The 21,396-nt window shown below is 37.4% G+C and overlaps 1 protein-coding gene across 14 annotated transcripts in view; it reads right to left on the bottom strand.

The window, feature by feature from the left end:
- Window positions 1-893: 893 nt before the first annotated feature.
- The window catches only part of SMARCA2 (SWI/SNF related BAF chromatin remodeling complex subunit ATPase 2), a 163,698-nt gene continuing 143,195 nt past the window's right edge, over window positions 894-21,396 (bottom strand). For 9 of the 14 annotated variants that reach the window (XM_081066797.1, XM_081066799.1, XM_081066790.1 and 6 more), the window contains 5 exons: window positions 18,545-18,650; window positions 17,974-18,075; window positions 14,751-14,883; window positions 3,152-3,294; window positions 894-1,824 (listed from right to left, as the gene is read on the bottom strand). In XM_081066797.1, the coding sequence (XP_080922923.1) occupies window positions 1,789-1,824; window positions 3,152-3,294; window positions 14,751-14,883; window positions 17,974-18,075; window positions 18,545-18,650 (520 nt within the window). In that variant the 3' untranslated portion in view covers window positions 894-1,788. The remainder of the gene's footprint in view (window positions 1,825-3,151; window positions 3,295-14,750; window positions 14,884-17,973; window positions 18,076-18,544; window positions 18,651-21,396) is intronic. The other 5 variants (XM_081066791.1, XM_081066793.1, XM_081066794.1 and 2 more) reach the window with 2 other exon arrangements.

The following is a 21,396-nucleotide window of genomic DNA, read 5'->3' on the forward strand; positions in this document are numbered from 1 at the left end:
CCGGGTCTTTATAACATAACAATATAGTATATGATACAATACAATACTCGGTCTTATTTTACTATAAAACATAGTAAAATAAGACCTGGTCTAACCGGGTCTTATATTAATTTTTGCTCCAAAAGATGCATTACAGCTGATTATCCGGCTAGGTCGTATTTTCGGGGAAACATGGTATTACTTACAGATTAGGTTTTCCTAGCCTGGTACTGATTATACAAGTTTTCTGCTCCCTGCCTTTTGCTCTAGTAGGCTGTGAATCTCTGTATCTGCCTATGTGTGTCTTCAGTTTAGGGGGCAGTAGTTTGTCCTATGATCTCAGTTCTCTGATCTAAGACCAGCTGTTGCTTTTCAGTTTGCTCAGCTTTTTTCTTGGTGGTGGTGTGTGATGAGATGACTTCCACACCAGATCAGAAAGTGGAAATCTCAAGTTCTTCGCTCTGGGTGGTAACATTGAGTGATTTTTTTCCTTTGTACTTTTTATACCTTTTCTACAATGTGCATATATATATATGTTTTATTATTATGACAAAGAAAATGTTCTTAGAGAAAAATGTTTAAAATGAGTTTAACTTCTGTTGACTTGGAAAGAAAATAAAGCAAGAGTTTCTGGCTAGTAAACGGAATTGAAACCACTAGAAAAGGTTGAGGAGGAGCTTAGTGGGGGTTGGCCCATGGCAATATCTTTACTGTTGTTTTAAAGTCACCAAAGTAATAGACTCCTCTCCCTTGCAACACCTGGTTCATTTCAGAAGATGGCTTTCTCTCTCCTCAATCTTTTTTACCCCTACCAAGTGTTCTGTTTCAAAAGCCTACCTAGCCCCCTGCAGGAGGCTGTTACTCAGGCACCAGGATTTCAATCCTCTAGAACTCAAAAACAAGAAGAAACGTTTGTTGAGCTAACTTACCTCTTTATTAGGAAAGCACCAACACCACATTCTTGGTAATTACTGGAATTTTATTTGCCTCAGGCTTATGACTTGCAACCAAAGACATTGTGCAAAGAAAGCAAAGATTAAGTACACTTTAGGGAGAAGGAGACGATACACACTGGTAACATAGGAGATCAGGTTGACAAAAAAAAGCCATCCAATGCACTATATAGATTGCAATATTCAATAGCGTTTTCAACAAAACCTCTTTTTAATCAAGAGCAAAAAAATTAAGCAATGTTTACAGTAGACATAAATCTTATACAATTCAAAAAGCATTTTTTTCAGATCATAGAGCATAAAATGGAAAAATGTCTATGCAGGTGAAGTCTAACTACTGTACATTAATCACCTATTAAAGTTGCTTATATGTACCACAGTGTAAAAAAAGCAATACTGAACAAATAAAAACCTTGAAAATTGCCTGATGAAAAATAAAATAACCAGTGGCTTTTAATGGCTTCTCCTGGTTATCAGTGCTACAAAAAGACAAAAATCTCATCTGAACAGGTGATAAAACCAGGCACAATCAAACTGTTACCAAATTAGACCCACCCATAGAAATATACTATCCACCCACATATTTTCCATCAAAAGCTTTGTTTTGTTTTAATCTTTGAATCTTTGAGGCCCATTTGGTCACAATATGTTACAAATATTTGTATGTGCACATTTTTTTGTTTTTTTTTTACACCATGATATCATATGTTTGTCTGGCACTATCCTAAAGCTAGTTTATAGATGATGACGATATAGAAACAACCCAGTGCCCATATGACAAATGAACTCACTGGGTAGAAATGAGAGAGGGGAGGAAGGAATTCAGTTCTACTACGGAAAAAAAGGTCCATATTGATCACTCATCATCTGTCCCACTTGCTTCTGACTGTTCCTAAAAGTAAAATGAAGATAAAATGGAATAAAGTTACATACAAGAAAAAAAGATGTAAATCAAAAGGCAACGTAGAAAAGAAATGACATTTTGGAAACAGTTAACCCTCCAAGCCTCTTCATTCTGTGAGAAGATGTAAAGATGCTAAAGAGGCATCAATAGCCTCTAAGCTGAAAGGGGGGCTCCCAGTTGAAAATCCTGAGGCAATTCCCACGCTCTTTGCTAGTACTTTGCTCTCTTTCACTTTGGCATGAAAGGTTTACAGCTAATACTTTCTATTTTTAGCACTGTTTTAGAACATTCAGGGGAGAAAAGAATACCATTTTCTTGTCTACTCCCTGGTAGGTCTGCTGAAGAAAATACAGTAGACTAATACATTTTAAATTTCTAATACATTTTCAATGTATTAGAAAATACTTGTGTCAAGGGTTAAGTCTAGGTGGGCTGAGATAAAAATTCTGAAACTTTTTCATCAGACCCAAACGGCAATGTGTTGAAGGAAAATCAAACTAGGCTACATAATAAAATGGGAAATTAACTTTCCAGAAAGAAAAAAGTAAGGAGTGGGTGGTAGGAACACTGAGGTCCTCTGAAAAGTGAATGAGATGGAGGGCACTTCAAAAGGGAAGGTATTAGCAGTTTCTGCCAACTCTGCTGCCTTGATGCCCACCACAGCTGGGCATAGGGCCCTAGACTGAGTTAGGCTATTTGGATCTGAATTAAACCTCTGCTATCAACTTACCTGTCCTAGAGCAAAACCCATATAACTTAAGCATTGCTTTCTGTAATATGTTGAGATGTTAATAGAAGCATTAAATATAGTACCACATGGGATGGTATTGTAGTATATAAAAATAACACCTCTAGGTACTTAAAAATCCATCTGAGTTTTTTGTACGGTATCTTAAAATCAACTCAAACCCAAAACTCAGCTATCCTTTCTTATCCTTCTATCTAATCATCATTTCATATACATACTGCTATATACTAGGCTCTATGTTGGGTGTTATAGATATAAACTTTTAACTGACCATGGAGAAAAGTGTCTCTGTAAGGAAGCAGTAGGAAGATAAGAAAGGGAAAAAGGAAACTTGATCTAGTGTTTCCCATTTTTGAAGACTACTAAGAAAGAGCAATAAACAAAGCCCCAAATCCTGTTACCAATCATGCCGCTCAGTTCACATCCCTCAAAACCGAAATCTCACCAAATCTTTACACTTTCATTTCCAGGTATGAAAGTGAAGAGGTTGCAAAGGACATGGAAACATGAGAAGAAAACAGAAGCAGAGAGGGCTTCCCGGCTTCAGTCAAAGTCAGCTCCACTTACGTTTTCGTCCTGCTCTTCATCACTGTCAAAATCGCTCACAACAGGTTTGGCTTTTCCTCGATTTGGCCTTTTTTTGCCTTTTCCTTTGTCCCGACCTTTCTCATCTTTTTTATTGAGCTTAATTTTCACCTTAACAGATTTTGCTACAACAACAACAAAAAAGCAAAACAGACAGCAATGAGGAATCACAGGGACATATTTTTAGAGGTAGTAAAAAGACTGGCAATCTGCATATGAGAAATCAAATGTCCAGGAGTGCCCAGAACATTCTCTATTGATGCCTGTTTTCCATCATCCTGTGTAGTTCACACTCCCTTTTACTTGAAAACATGTCTCTGTTTAGACAATAAATTACACAGTCACCCTAAACAGGCAACAAGAGGGAACGAGGTCCCATGAGGGCAGCTGGGCTGGGCCCCTCGTCCTGTCTCCTAATGGCTGAACAGGGATCTCCCTAACCAGGATAACGATGGCTGCCTTTCCTGCTGTGTGGAGGAGTCTGGGCATTTATTTAACAGAGCTTTGACACTAAAAAGTGTAAATAAGTATAAAGGCTTGAAAAGGGCCAATAATTTTACTGTGTAGATAACTCCAGCTGACTTAAACAAAAAGAAAATTCAAATAGTTGAGTAATGTTTTTAACAGCATAGAAAGGTTCAAGTGGAAAGTAAAAGCAAAACATTCAAACAAATTAGAAATCTTCCCTCCCCCGCCTCTAGTCTCTCTGCCTGCTCTTTTCTTTCTGGTGATTATTTCCAGATAGTGTACATTCATACCTGCAAATATATCCATTCCTGTATATGATTCTCTCTCTATATATAGATTCCATAACATTCTCTCTACATTATTCTGTAGAGAATATGAAGAATCCAAGTACACACACACAGGCTTTATATAGATATCCCAAAGGGATCATTATACATGCCCATGTTCCACACCTTGTTCTTTTATATACACATATGGGATATTTCTATGGATTAACTAATACACACCCACCTAGTTCTTTATAATACCTGAAAAATTTCCATCTATGGGTACATTATAATTTTTTTTAGCCAGTCCCCTACGGATGGGTACTGAAGTTCCCAGCTTTTTGGCACTATGAACAAAGCTGCCATAAAGTTACTTGTTGATATATCTGGGCAGAATTTGGGGGAGATATGGTGGACATAACCACGTGGTAAATTTCTAACAGTGCTCTTCTAAGCTAGCCTTCAGAGAGACAGCACCCATTTCCACTCTCACAAGAGCTATTACAAGGATAGAAATAAAAACTCTTAGAAGATTTCAAAGTGCTATAACATAGACATAGGCGTGGTATCACAAGATATAAAGAAATTCTTTTCCATGGCACTGTTCTGTGACAAGTGTCCACAGAACATCATTTTTAGGACTTGATAAATGAAGTCACTAAGAATGCGGGTCTCTCATTTAAAATGGTTTTGCTAGAATATCATGTTTGGTGGGTCTCAAGGCACCTAGAAATGGAGATTGTCATGGAGGGAGTCATAGCTCCAGAAGGAATTATCAGAGATGAGAGTTTTTCAGACTTCTTTTGTGAAGTGGAGGAGCCACAAAAATGAAATCTTCCATGAAAGCGTAGGCTAACAAGAAATACAAGAGCAGAGCTGGTCTGAACTGAAGTATTGCGGCAGCACACCATCCTAAGTAGGGCAAAGACTGGCGAATCCTAGTACACGAAACAGTTGCCAGTCGAGGCTTCTACCTATCATATCCAAACGACTGCTGCTTAATGAGCTATATAATGTGGGGGACTGTTGCTTTGGGTGGAGTAATTTAGGACAAGAAAAGATTGGTGATGAAAAGGTCTATCTCTTAATGGAGATGCATGAAGGTACTGAGGACTCAAAGTTTTCTAAATAAATTTGCAAAGAACAAGTGAAATACCTTTATCTACTATAGAGGTGTCACTCTTCCTGACATGTGAGTACAGGAAATCCAAACAAAGCGTAAAGGGCAGAAGACTGGCATGGCAGTAAAGGTAAGAAAATGCATCTTCAGGAATATAATCTAAAAGCAACTAACTTAGAGTGTGGGACATTCTAAAGCTATCAGGCTTTGTGATTCACTCAAAAAAGCTCACCTGACAGGTTGCCATGGTTGACTTGGCTAATAACTAGACCATCAGGTGAGCCCTATAAACGGCATCGCTAAGGCTTCATGACACCACTATATAGACTCATGAAAAGTTTTAATTACCAAGGATGGTAGCAGAATAATGGTCCCCCAAAGATGTCTGTGTTCTAATCCCCAGAATTTGTGAATATGTTAAAATCCATGGCTAATCAGCTGAAACAGAGGTAGGGAGATCATTGTGGATTAATCAGGTAGGCTCAGTCTAACCACATGAGTCCTTAAACATAGATGGTAGCATAGGAAGATCCTGAACTCACCTCCTCCCACAGCTATAGCTACAGAAGGAACAATTTCTCCTGGGAAAAAAAAAAGAAAACTAGCTGAGTGACACCTACCCATTGGGCAAACAAGAAAAAACTGTACATCCAAGCAGGTACAAGAAGCTGAAAAGCAATCTCACCATAACCCCCACCCATAGTGTGGCCACCCCCAACTGGGAAGGAAATCAAACCTGGAACTTCTTCCTGAAGAGCAAGGGGTTTGAACACCAAACTTTTAAGACCTGCACCTGAGAGATGTGTCCCCAAAGCAGCTAGCTTTGAAAAATGATGGGGCTCAAGCCATAAGGCTACAAAAACTCGAGAAAAGGCTCTTAATGGTTTTGTGCACTCAGACTCACTGACCTCAGGGCCCAGTGCAGAGGCAGCTAATATCACACTTAATGGTGAAAAACTGAAAGCTTTTCCTATAAGATCAGGAACAAGATAGGGTTTGCCCCTGTCACCACTGTTATTCAATATAGTATTCGAAGTCCTAGCCAGAGCAATCAGGTTAAGAGAAAGAAATAAAAGGCATCCGCTCTGGGAATGAAGAAGTCAAACTGTCACTTACAGATGACATGATTCTTCATATGAAAACCGCTAAAGACTGCACCAAAAAACTATTAGAAACAATAAATACCATAAAGTTGCAGGACACGAAATGAATGAACAAAAATCCATTGCATTCCTATACATTAACAACTAAATTTCAGGGAAAAAAATTTAAAAAACCCAAAAAACAATTCCTTTTGCAATCGTAACAAAAAGAATAAAATACCTAGGAATAAACTTACAGGATGTGAAGGACCTAAACACTGAAGACTGCAAAACATTATTAAAAGAATTTGAAGAAGACACAAGAAATGGAAAGATATTCCGTGTTCATGGACTGGAAGAATCAACATAGTTAGAATGGCCATATTACACAAAGCAATATACAGATTTAATGCAATCCCCATCAAAATCTCAATGGCATTTTAAAAAAAAATAGAACAACAACAAAAAAAACCCCTTCAGATTTCTGTGGAATCACAAAAGACCCCAAATAGCCAAAGCACTCCCAAGAAAAAGAACAAGGCTGGAAGTATCACACTCTCTGACTTCAAATTATATTACAAAGAGACAATAATCAAAACAGCATGGTACTGGCAGAAAAATAGACACATAGACCAATAGAACAGAATTGAGAAACCCAAAATAAACATATATATATATGCATATATATATACATATATATATACATATATATATATATATATATATATATATATATATATATATATATATATATATGTATATATATATGGGCAGATAATTTTTGACAAAGGACCCAAAAACATATAATGAAGAAAAGAACGCCTCTTCAATAAATGGTGCTGGAAAAATCGGAAAGTCATGTGCAGAAGAGTGAAAATAGACAGCTATTTGTCACCATACACCAAAATTAACTCAAAATGGATCAAACACCTAAATATAAGACCTCAAATAATAAACTGCATAGAAGAAAGCAGGAAACTAAACTTATGGACCTTGGTCTTAGAGAAGATTTTAGGAATTTGATCTCAAAAGCAAGGGAAGTAAAAGCAAAAATAACTATCTCAAACTAAAAAGCTTCTCCACAGCAAAAGAAACCATCAACAAAACAAAGAGGCAACCAACAGAATGGGAAAAGATATTTGCAAATAGCACCTCTGATAAGGGGCTAATATCCAAAATATATAAAGAACTCATACAACTCAACAACAAAAAACAAACAATCCAATTAAAAAATGGACACAGGACTTGAACAGTCAGTTTTCCCAACAGATACATGAAAAAAATGTATCTAGTTGGATACAAATGTAATAGCTAGTGAAAAAATTCACTGGCTATTCTAGAATGCAAATCAAAAAACACAGTTATATACCACCTCACACCTGTTAGAAGGGCAATTACCAGCAAGGCAACTAATAACAAGTGCTGGAGAGGTTGTGGAGAAAAAGGAACCCTCCTACACTGCTGGTGGGAATGTATATTGGTACATCCACTATAGAAAACAGTATGGAGGTTCCTCAAAAAATTAAGAACAGAATTATCATATGACCCAGCAATCTCTCTTCTGGGTATCTACCCAAAACATCTAAAAATATTTATCTGTAAAGATATATGTACCCCTATGGTCATTGAAGCATTATTCATTGTGGCCAAGACATGGAATCAACTGAAGTGTTCTTTGATAGATGATTGGATAAAGAAGATGTGGTACATGTACAAACGGAATACTACTCTGCTATAAGGAAAGATAAAGTACTGCCATTTGTGACAACATGGTTGGATCTTAAAATTATCATGCTAAGCAAAATAAGTCAGACAAAAAAAGTTGAGAACCCTATGATTTCACTCACAGGTGGGGTATAAAACTGAAAGCAGCAAATAAGACAAACAAACAAAATCTCATAGACAGAGACAACAGTTTAGTGGTTACCAGAGGATAAAGGGCAGGGGAGGTAGAAGAGGGTAAAGGCAATTAAATATATGGTGATGGAAAGAAATTTGACTTTGGGTGGTAAACACACAATGCAATGTATAGACGATGTATTAGAGAATTGTACACTTGAAACTTATATAATTTTATTAACCAATGTCACCCCAATATATTTAATTTAAAAAAAAATCAGAAAAAAGTTTTCCAGACAAGCAAAAGCTAAAGGAGTTCAACATCACTAAACCAGCCTTACAAGAAATGTGAAAGGGACTACCTTAAGTATATTTATGCACCTATCATTGGAGCACTTAAATATATAAAGCAAATATTAACATACCTACAGAGGGAAATAGACAGCAATAATAGTATTAAATTTTAGTAATCCATTTTCATAAATGGATACCTCATCCAGATTGAAAATAAGTAAGGAAATGTCCTTAAATGACATATTAGACCAGATGAACTTAACAGATATATACAATACAGAACATTCCATTCAAAAGCAATGGAATACACATTCTTCTCAAATACATGTGGGTCATTTTCCAGAATATAACATATTTCAGGCCACAAAAAAATTATTAATGCATTTAAGGAAACTGAATATAAAGCATCTTTTCTAACCACAATGGTATGAAAGTAGAAATCAATTACAAGAAGAAAACTGGAAAATACACACACATGTAGAGATTAAACAACATGCTACTGTACAACTAATGGGCCAACCAAAGAAACCAAAGGGAAATAAAAAATACCATGATACAAATGAAAATGGAAGTACAACATACCAAAATTTAGGAGGTACAGAAAAGCAAGTACTAAAAGAGAAGTTCATAGTGACAAATGCTTACAAATCAAGAAACAAGAAAAATCTCAAATAAAAGACTTGATTTTATAACTCAAGAAACTAAAAGAACAAATAAGTTAGTAGTAGGAAGGAAATAACAAAGATCAGAGTGAAAATAAATGCAATAGAGTAATAAGACAATAAAAAAAGATCAATGAAATCAAAAGTTGGATCTTTGAAAAGATAAACAAAATAGACTCATCTTTAGCTAGACTGTCCAAGAAAAAAAAGGGAGGACTCAAAGTCAGAAATGAAACAGGAGACATAACCAATGACAGCACAGAAATACAAAAAGATTATGACACTACTATGAACAATTATACGCCCCCAAAATTTGACAACCTAGAAGAAATGGACAAATTCCTAGAAATACACAACCTACCAAGACTGAATCACGAAGAAATATGAAATCTGAAAAGACTGATTACTACAAAGGAGACTGAATCAGTAATCAAAAACCTCCCTAGAAACAGATCTAGGACCATATGGCTTCACTGGTGAAATCTACCACATTTAAAGAAAAATTAATGTCTGTCATTCTTAAGAAAAATTAATTTTTAAAGAAAAATTAATATCTGTCATCCTCATTAGAAGAGGGAACATTTCCATACTCATTCTACAAGGCTCATATTATGCTGATACCAAAACCAGATGGAATACTACAAGAAAATTACAGGCACGGGGTGTCCAATTGGCTCAGCTGGTTAGAGCACAGTGTTCACAACACCAACATTACTGGTTCGATTCCCACATGGCCCAGTGAGCTGTGCCCTCCACAACTAGAGTGAAAACAACGGCTTGACTTGGAGCTGAGCTGCCGGTGGGCGGTCGGTTGGCTCAGTTGATTAGAGTGCAGTGCTCATAACATACAGGTCACTGGCTCGATTCCCACATGGGCCAGTGAACTGTGCCCTCCACGGCTAGATTGAAAACAATGACTTGACTTGGAGCTGAGCTGTGCCCTCCACAACTAGATTGAAAACGAAAATGAAATCGACTTGACTTGGAGATGATGGGTCCTGGAAAAACATAGTTCCCCAATACTCCCCAATAAAAATTGAAAAAAAAAGAAAAGAAAAGAAAAAGAAATTACAGGCTAATATCTTGAATACGACAATACATTAAAAGTATCATATAATATCATGACTTATGGTAGGGATACAAGGATGGTTCATCATCTGCAAATCAATCAATGTGATACACACATTAACAAAATACAGGATTGAAAAATCATATGATAATCTCAATAGATGAAGAAAAAACATTTGAAACAATTCAGCCACCATTCATGATAAAAATTTTCACACACATAAAAAAAATGGGTATAGAGGGAACATACCTCAACATAATAAAATATATGACAAGCTCACAGCTAACATCATACTCAATGGGGAAAGCTGAACGTTTTCTCTGTAAGATCGGGAACAAGACAAGGATGTGCACTTTCACAACTTTTATTCAACAGTATTGGAAGTCGTAGCCAGAGCAATTGGGCAAAGAAAATAAAAAAAGAAAAAGAAAGAAAAGGCATCCAAATCAGGAAGAAATAAAACTGTCACTATTTGCAGATGACATATTATAGAGAACCCTACAGTCTCCCCCTAAAAACTGTTAGAAATAGTAAATGAATACAGTCAAGTTGCAGGATACAAAAATCACTATAGAAAAATCTGTTCCATTTCTACACGCTAATGAACATTGGAGAATTAAGAAAACAATCCCATTTAAAATTGAATCAGGAAGAATAAAAGACATAGGAATAAATTTAACCAAGGAGGGGAAAGACTTGTACACCGAAAATGGTAAGACTGATGAAAAACACTGAAGACAAATAGGTGGAACTGAAAGAATTAACACTGTTAAAATATCCATACTAACCAAAGCAATCTATAGATTCAATGCAACCCATAGCAAAACTCTAATGGCATTTTTCACAGAAATAGAACAAATAATCCTAAAATTTCTGTAGAACTACAAAAAACCCTGAATAGCCAAAGCAATCTTGAGAGAGAACAAAGTTGGAGGCACCATGCACTGATTTCAAACTATATTACAAAACTATAGTAATCAAAACAGTATGGTATTTCCATAAAAACAGACACATAGATCAATGAAACAGAATAGAGAGCCCAGAAATAAACCCATGCATATATGGTCAATTAATTTATGACAAAGGAGCCAAGAATACACAATGGAGAAGGACAGTCAGTCAATAAATGGTGTTGGGAAAACTGGGCAGCCACATGCATAAGAACGAAACTATCTTACACCATACAGAAAAATTAATTCAAAATGGATGAAAGACTTGAATGTAAGACCTGAAACCATAAAAGTCCTAGAAGGAAACATAGGCGGTAAGCTCTCTGACATCAATCTTGGGGATGATCATTGGATTCGACACCAAAAGCAAAGGCTGTAAATGCAAAAATAAACAAGTAGAACTATACCAAGCTAAAAAAAACTTCTGCACAGCAAAATAAATAATCAACAAAATGAAAAATTAACCTATGAATGGGAAAATATATTTATAAATCATGTGATAAGGAATTAATTACCAGAATACATAATCATACAACTCAATAACGCCCCCCCCCAATAATCTGATATAAAATGGGCAAAATATTTGAATAGACAGTTTTCCAAAAGAAGATATACAGATCACCAAAAGGTACTTGAAAAAATGTTCAACATCACTAATCATCAGGGAAATGTATTATCAAAACCTCAATGAGATATCACCTCAACTCATGCCTATTAGAATGGCTATTATCAAAGAGAGAAGTGCTGGCAAGGATGGGAGAGAGGGAACCATTGTGCAATGTTGGTGGGAATACAAATTGGTACAGCCACAATGGAAAACAGTATGGAGGATCCCATTAAAAAACTAGAATTACTATATCATGCAGCAATTCTACTTCTGGGTATTTATCTGAAGAAAACAAAAACACTAACTCAAAGATATATGCACCCCCATGTCCATTGTAGCATTATTTACAATAGTCAAGATATGGGAACGGGGTAGGGGGGGTGGGGATACTGGGGAAGGTGACGGGATTAGACAGCACAATTGCTAACCACAAGATTGCCACGGGGAAACGAAAGTCAACTGGGGAATGTAATCAATAATGTTGTAAAAATTTTGTAGGGCATCTGATGGACACTTGTCTTGTTAGGGTGACCACCTCAAGGGTGGTGTAGATGCCTGATCACTGCACTGTACACCTGAAGCTGAACAATAATGAATGTTAGCTACAATTTATATATATATATATATATATATATATATATATATATATATATATATATATATATATATAGTTACAAGAAGTGGAGTTCAGCATTAGGAATAGAGACAGTGGAAATGTAATGGCTGTGTGTGATGTCAGACGGGTAGTGTATAGGGGGAGGGGGTTATCACTGTGTGAGGAGTATAAATGATAAATGTCTATTACATTGTTTTGTGTACCTGAAACTAATAAAAAAAATGTTTTAAAAAAAAGATACGGGAACACCTAAGTGCCCATCAATAGATGAATGGATATCGAAAATCTGATATGTGTGTGTGTCTTCTGTTTTACATATACAATAAACGACTACTCAGTCATAAAAAAGAATGAAATCTTGACATTTGTGACAACATGGATGGACCTTGAGGGCATTAAGCTAAGTGAAATAAGTCAGAGAGAGAAAGACAAATACTGTATGATCTCACTTCTATGTAGCATCTTAAAAACACAAACAAAATGAAAGAAAAATAGGCTCATAGATACAGAAAACAGATTAGTTGCCAGAGGTCAAGGAGGAGGGCTGCGGGGTGGTAAAATGGGTGAAGGGGGGCCAAAGGTACAAACTCCCAGTTATAAAATAAATAAGTCACGGGGTTAAGGTACAGCATGGTGACTATAGCTAATAACACTGTATTGCATATTTGAAAGTTGCTAAGAGTAAATTTTAAAAGTTCTCATCATAAGAAAACTCAATTTTCTATGTGTAGTGATGTATGTTAACTAAACTTAATGTGGTGATCATTTCACAATATATGCAAATATTGAATCACTGTGTTGTACAACTGAAACTAATATGGTATTATCTGTCAATTACGTCAACAAAAAACAAAGTATAAGAAGAAGAGGCAGAAGAGTCGGAGATGCAATGTAAGAAGGATTCACAAGGAAATGGATCCCCCCCCCCCCCACCCAGGGCCCACAGAAAGGAACAGAGAAACCCATACCAAACTTGTGACCTACAGAACTAGGAGATAATCAAGTTTTGTTTTATTAAGTCACAAAGTTTATGGTAACTTGTTATAGTAGCAATAGAAAGTTAATACACCAACCGTCAAAAGACATTAGAGAAAAACTAAACTGATAGATGGGATTAGAAGGCAGCTATTTAAAAACAGATTAGAAATCTGGGTCTAAAATAAGGAAATATCTAGCTACGATAGATTATGTAGACTTATTCATCAAATGCTAGGATATCAGAATTAGGTAATAACCATAAGAAATTGAAAATGTTTAAATTAATAAATAAAAGGCAGAATCACTCAAGAGAATAATACTAAGAACAGATGTGGGTATGGGGAAACACATTTATGTACACTGCTGGCAAGGATATAAACTCATTCTGTGTGGTAATATGTACGCTCCAGATGTTTTAAAAATGTTTGTAATGATTCATGGGTAAGAATTTTCAGTACAGCATTACTTAGAGTGAGTTTAATACATTTTGGTATATTCATTAATGAATGGTAATATGTATTCTGTAGAAAAACCCTGATTGCTATAGGAAAACACTCATAATAAATAGAAAAATCATGCTATAAAATAGTGTGCTATACTTTTATAAACAAAATACTTTTATAAACAAAAATAAACAAAATAGACGGCAACTTCTCAAAATGCATGTGAAATCATACAAATTTTCCTGTCTTAGAAAGTATTTTCCAGGTTGTCTGTACTAAGTATGTAATTAGGAACAAATCTAATAAAAGATTTTTCAAAGCCTATCTGTATTGTTTTACACAGCAAACCATAAATCAGTGGGATTTATTACTTTGAGAGAAAGTTTGGGGTGAAAGCATAACTAGGTGAGAAGAAATTTTAGACTTTTGAAAACAGCTGTAACCTTGAAATGTTCAAGTTATTAACGAGGGTTGAGACTACGATAAGACGACGGAGGTACTTGCTATGGGCGCAAAATTTAAGAAGCCACAAAACTCAGTAATCAAGATAAATAATATTCTAATGCAATATTTTAAAAACTCAAAAGTAATCACACAAAAAAATCTATGATGAACAAAATATCAACATTTTAAATACAGACAGGATCAGCAGCTGATCCATGATGGATAAAATGGACTACCGTTTCAATTCAGCGGTAGGATTATTTTCTAAAGCAGTGGTTCTCAAAGTGTGGTCCTGGGCCCAGCACCATCAGTATCCCCTGGGAACTTGCTAGAAATACTGACTCTCAGTCCCCACCACATGCTACTGAATCCGAAACTCTGGGGTGGAGCCCCGCTGTTAACAGGATCATTCCCACTGGATGACAGAACCCCTGTGCTATAGAACAGATAGGTATTAACCACAACGTTGGTAGAAAATGTAGATTACGCTGATTCTCAAAGGCAACCTTCAGGGAACCTCTTTACATGCTTGGGGGTCGGGCATGTTTAGTACCTCAGTTTTACAGAGGAGGAAAATGAGCAGGAGCTGGGTTAAGTACACTGCTGAGGTTGCCTGGCTAGGACATGGTAGAACAAAGACTGGAATCCAGATTTGCCGAATGTCCGTTCCATTAGCATCTATGGAAACATTGATGCGGGAGGCAAGGGGCAAAGAAGAGCAGGAACCGGAAGCCTGAGCTTACCCTCCGACTCTGACTCCTCTTCATCTTCCTCTTCCTCCTCTTCATTGCTTTCATCCTCACTCTCTTCCTCTTTGGCAATTTTCTGCCGCGCACTCTTAAACACGGACTGTAAGACGATGGAGTCTTCGTAGATCTAAAGGTTAAAGTGGCATCTGTTAAAAACTACGAGCTGAAGGCCTAAGATTCACAATCGCAGTACGCAATTGTCTTCCTTATGCAAAACACCAGCTTTGTTTTACATGAATTTTAGTAGAAACAGCAATGTTAGCTTTTATGCTTACAGGAAACCCAGATAGGAAAAGTCCCAAGTCCGATACACATACATATTCTCACAGGAGAAAGTCCATGCGCAGTTGAAATAATTTCAGTGTGTGTGTGTGTGTGTGTATGTGCAAGCGCGTGTGTGTGCTCGCACACACTTGGGAGAGAAGGGTGGACTTCTATAAGATATCCTCTCTCCTGTGACAACAAAAATAGTATTTAAAAATAGTACTTCTTATTTGAACTCATCTATCAAATACTGTGGCAAAGGAACCTTCTTTAAAATGCAATTCCCTTAACAAATGGAGGCTAGTCTTTATTACTGAGTTTATCAGTACCAACCAGCCAATACTTTTCCAGTCAGTACTTTATTTTTAGTGTATGCCTGAGCATAGATGCTGAGGGATATCAAGTTGAAATGGTCCTTTTTCTCAAAAAATTAAAAACAGAAGTACCATATGACCCAGCAATGTCACTTCTGGTATATGTCCAAAAGAATTGAAAGCAAGGTCTTGAACCGATACTTGCACACCCATGTTTACAGCAGCATTATTCACAATAGCCAAGAGGTGGAAGCAAACCAAATGTCCACTGATAGATGAATAGGTAAACCAAATGGGTCGTATACATACAATGGAATATTACTCGGCCTTAAAAAGGAGGGAAATCCTGTCACATGCTACAACATGGATGGACCCTGAGGACACTATACTAAGGGAAATAATAAACCAGTCACAAAAAGACAAATACTGAAAATGATTCAACTTATATGAGGTATCTGAAGCAGTCAAATTCATAGAAATAGAAAGTAGAACCATGATTACCACGGGCACGGGGAGGAGGAGATGGGGAGTTGTTTAATGGGTACAGAGTTTCAGTATTACAAGTTCTGGAGACCTGTTGCACAACAATGATAATATACTAAACACTACTAAACTATGCACTTAAAAATGGTTAAGATGATCAATTTGTCTTAAAATCAATCATTATGTGTTTTACCACAATAATTAAGTACGAAATAAAGAACATGGGCAAAAAATGATCCACGGGCCGGCCCGGTGGCTCAGGTGGTTGGAGCTCCGTGCTCCTAACTCCGAAGGCTGCCGGTTCGATTCCCACATGGGCCAGTGGGCTCTCAACCACAAGGCTGCCAGTTTGATTTAAAAATAAAAAAATTAAAAAAAAAAGATCCTTGCTCTCCAGGAACATGTATTCCTTTATTGTAAAGATGAGCCACACACTGGGCAACTTGTGGTGAGCCCCAAACAATATAGTCCAATAGGACAAGGGACCAGGGGGAGAGTAGTGAGATGGAGCCACTGGTGTCGAGTGGGCTAGACACATCAGAGTTGAGCTGGATCTTAAAGGGGAGGAGGATTCCATCAGGGATGAGAAAGGAGAGGAGCTTTTTAGGGAAGCAGAGCCAAGTGCGAAAGGTGGGGAGGCAAGAATACAAAAGATGCACGTGGCCTGCGTCAGTGTCAACTTCCAGGTTACAATACTAGCCTAGGTTACACAACATGTTACTACCTTGTGATGACGTAAAGGCTACACAGGGTCTCTGTATGACTGTTTCCAACTGCACGTATATCCAGGGAAGCAGGTCAGGGGACCCGTCTGACTGGAACACGAACCGGTTAGCAAGAAGGGCAGCAGGAAATGAGGCTGACGAGTTAGGGTAAGGCATGACGTTAGAAAACAGCCTCTGGAGATTAAGTTCATTCTAGAATTTAACATGGGGAACTGCAAAGCTGTTGGGCAGTGGACGGACAGGGTGAGAAGGAGGTGGTTGGAGAAAGATAAACTAGTATCTGGGATGGACTGGGAGGGAAGACAGTCTAGAGGCCATTTCTCACCCCGTTTCAGATGTGAGACAGTGAGTGTGGCCTGGAAAGGGACAGGGCATGGATCACAATGTTGCCACAGTATTATAAAGCAACCCCAAATCTATCCAGAGGCTACAAAAATGGTCTTTCACAAAAGACTTCCTTGTCGACTCATGTATTTACTCTCTCTGTCCTGGTTTTCAGCTTAACTTTCTTTGACGAGTGTCTTGAAAACACAAGGTTTGCTTTCTAGACCTATTATTTTGGTCAAAATACTACTACTGCTGGTAACTGCTATTAACCTGGAAATGTGCAGCCTGCGTCAGGCCCATTCTGAGGATTCCCATGTTCTCCAAATGTAGTGACTGGAATTGACACGAAGGTCAAAAGGCATGAGCAGGAAAGAGGCTTAAGGAATTTAATGGGGGCTTGACACTGCACTGGTCAGCAGACACACTGACCTCTCTTGCTCTTTCTTCTTCATGGATATGAGAGCATTAGGCCAGAAAAACGGGTAGGAAAAAGGGAGTTCCTACAAAAGGTGAGTGGAATTGAGGTGTAATTAAAGTGAAAGTGTCTTCCCCCTAGTTATTTTAATAAGTTCAGTGTCACTTACTTATATATTCTTAGGCTTGCTTGCTCCTATGGAGATCGGAAGTAAAAAGAAATACAAGTGGCCTGATGAAAAGCATTTTTTTTTTTGTAAGCAATTAAGGCAATTTTTTTTCCTGTTGTTTTAAATCATAGTAGTTTCAACACTTAATGCAAGGCTACACTCGGAAAAACGAAGGGAAATATAATCAAATATACAAATCTCTATAAAAGCAAAAACTGGACCTCCCACCTTTAATCATTACATTAAGTGATTTACTTGCATCCCTCCTCTAATTAGAAGTGAAGCCTTTAAGGGAAGCATGAGCAGGAATTAGTATAGCTATGGTGCAGACGAGGCGGCATGAATTTGAAAATGCCAAAGCAATTTACTTACACAGGAAGCATGGAATATAGGCTTTTATTTTTCATGTTTCTTCTGCCAGGGTAGCAGCAATGGTTCAAATAGCAGAAAACAAAATATTTTACTTAAAAGAACATAAGCACATTTAAGGTTAAAATTATTTCAGATATGAAAGACAGACCTGGGATCCCTCCAAGTTGAACGTCTGAGCATTGTGACAGAGAAGCATGACATCTTTTTCCAGGTCGCCCAAGCTCCGGTACTTGTGATTACGAATTCTTTCCTAATGAAAATTTTGGATAAAATAGAGGAAAGAAGAGGGAGAGACAATGCAACAATCATCATTTGGTTAACAGAGCCGGGTTTTCCCCTTTGTCTTCTCAGCATACAACCCTGCCAGGGACGTGGGGCTGCACAACTTCAGGGACTGCCATTCACAGAGACCACCCTCCCACTAGTACGCCTTCTTGTATGGGGGAGGAAGGAGCATATGATGGGGAACAGAAAAAGCAATGGGTCTGAAAAGTCTGCAGCTTCTTAAGTAAAATGCAATATAACATGAGCTCTCAGCATAATGATTAAATAACACACATGTGAAAGCCCAAGGACATCCCCCCTTTTCTGGTGTCAAGCCCTGGATGGGTGTCAGTGCTTGTCAGACAAGAGGCTACTGCCAAGTCCTAACTGTCATCATTGCAATGAATTTACATTTATCCTTTATTTAAAATAAAGTTTGTAAACAGAATATCTACCTTTATTTTTTTGAAATCCACCGGCTTCCTAATTAATTCATAGTATTCTGGTAATTCTTTCCTCGAAGGCAACTGAATGAAGACTTCGCTGAGCTGTCGCCCTGAACTGCAGGGTGGGGGAAACAAACAAAAACATAATAGATCATGCACTACCGAGGAAAGGTTTTATTTCCTTTCAGAAAATGTGAAAAATAGCAAATCGGCACCCCATGCATATACACAGGGCTGTTTAAATCAAGGAAAATTCTACAACTCTCCTGAAGATTAATGCCCCAGTGCAAACTTCAAAATCACATTAAAATACCATTAGGTCCCCACTCCGTCACACATGATATGGAAGTCCACTGTGGATTCCTCTTTCAGAGCACATATCTCTTCATTTTGAGAGAAACATTTAAAATATCCCATTCAACCAAAATTCCAATGTTAAATGAATAATAGTGTTGGTAAAAAACAAAACAACACACTTCATTTTTATATTCCTTTGTCTTCAAAATCACTTTATATTTAGAAAATGTTAGAATATACACTAATGAACCTCAAATGAAAAGCTTTGGTATGTACCTAGTGACTATCTTTTCAGTGTTGTTCCTTTTAGGGTATTTTACACACATACCTTTCTTATTATTTGCTAGAGGAAACGCTTTATCTTGTGTAACTGCACTGCTGTGTGTATGGAGCAATTTGGGTCAAAAATAACAAACATATTTAGCAAGTGTGGATGCTTGATGTTTCTGGAATTAGTGCTGTACCCTCCCCCAAGTGCATGGTAGCTTTATTTGAAAACAGATTTAATAGCAACAAATGCTTAGCATTTTATAATTTTTAAAAAACAGACTATAAAGCAATATAAGCTTTTAATGTCAGTTAACATTAGAAGCAGACATGATTAAAGGAACAAAATATACATAATTTAGATTCAAGAGCCTAATATCTGACTTGGCCTATCCAGATCAATAATAGATTGTTACACATGGTATAGTCATTTTTCACAAAAATCTTGCTTCTCTTATGATGCCATCTCTATTTTCTTTGTGAAGCCAGAAATTCCAAAAAAAAAACCCATAAATCACTGCCATGCAAATTTCAGAAAGTGATTCTAGGAGTATGTAAGAATGCTAGAAACAGCAGCAAAGAATGAGTGACAATATGCTGTTTTAATCCATAGTCCCAGTTGTATAATTAAAAAATAATCATAATGACAGTTATCATAAAAAAGGCATGCGCACTAACTCAAACGGTTGCCTAGCAACCAGTGGGGAAAATGCTGAAGTGCAAAGGGGCCTGCATAAATTAACCGAAAATCCTCTGTCAAAAGGGATGGGTGAGATTTTCTGTGTCACTGTTTTATTTTATTTAATGCATTTATGGGCTTCATGAATACTAAAATCAGGGGCAAACACAAGACGTTTAAGAGGACTGCAGTTTAATAGGGAATTGGATTTTTAGATTATTATGGCAAGAATCAAGGTGTTCTCTCACACTGACAGCCACCCCCTACCCCACTTCCCAGGTTGAGAAATGCATTTGTATCCCTGTAAGTTATAGCACATAGTATATAACAAAACCTATTTTATTTACTATCACCTTCAACATAGGGTCATAATTTCTGGTCTACTCTTTTTCTATCACTAAGATACACACACACACACACACATATATACATACATACATGCATACATACATATATATATATATATATACATACACACATATATATAAACATTTTACCTATTTGAAAAGGAATATCTGAAAGGCAATTTATAGATATACTTTTTCTATTTCTATCTGGTGACTTCTTTATAATTAGCATTCTTTATAAACTAGCAACAATGAAAAAGTCAGACCTCTTTGTAATCTGGGATTTTAAACCTGCCCCTCACTGGTATTCTACATAGTGTCATTTTCCACATTGCCAACAGATGGTATCATTTTTCTGTTGACAGGTTATAAGCACATCTTTGCTTTGTACACCTGTGATAGACATACTCTTAATTTCAACTGTGCCATTGGTGAAGTAAGAAACAAGTGGTTGGCATCAAAAGTATGATAAAGCTCTTTCTAACAGGACCAAAATACCTAAAACAATCTGAGTCTGTTATCTCTGTCCTGAGTTGTCAGAAATTCTAGACCCTGGGGTGGCCAGATGGCTTGGTTGGTCAGAGCGTGAGCTCTGAACAGGGTTGCTGGTTCGATTCCCACATGGGCCAGTGAGTTGTGTCCTCCACAACTAGATTGAAGACAACAAGCTGCCACTGAGCTTCTGGAGGGACGGTCGGATGGCTCAGTAGGTTAGAGAACGAGCTCTCAACCACAAGGTTGCCGGTTCAATTCCCGCATAGGATGGTGGGCTGCGCCCCCTGCAACTAAAGATTGAAAACAGCATCTGGACTTGGACCTGAGCTGCGCCCTCCACAACTAGACTGAAGGACAACGACTTGGAACTGATTGGCTCTGGAGAAACACACTGTTCCCCAATATTCCCCAATAAAAAATAAAAAAAAGAAAAGAACAAGAAATTCTAGACCCAAGTCCAGAGTTATAAGTGCTCATAAAGGAGAGAGCTAACTGTTCTGAGATGCAGGGCCAACACTATAAAATGACACAAATTTCTTGTTTCAAAACAATCCTATCCCATCTCCTTTGTTCACCCTCGTAAGCATAGAGGGCATGGGCAAAAGGAAGACCTGGAAGCTAAGGGAGTCTTCCTGTGTTCGCTCCATCATCATTCAAACATCTCAGTCTGGCTTTCAAAGTCCTCCTCAGGTCAGTCTCTGCGAGTTTGTACAGTTGACCTGACTCTCCTCTTGTGTACCCCCAAGTGTCATGGCCAACCCTCCTTTACGACAAAA

The sequence above is a fragment of the Rhinolophus hipposideros genome, assembly GCF_964194185.1.
Source record: "Rhinolophus hipposideros genome assembly, chromosome: 11".
In the NCBI taxonomy this organism is placed as follows: domain Eukaryota; kingdom Metazoa; phylum Chordata; class Mammalia; order Chiroptera; family Rhinolophidae; genus Rhinolophus; species Rhinolophus hipposideros.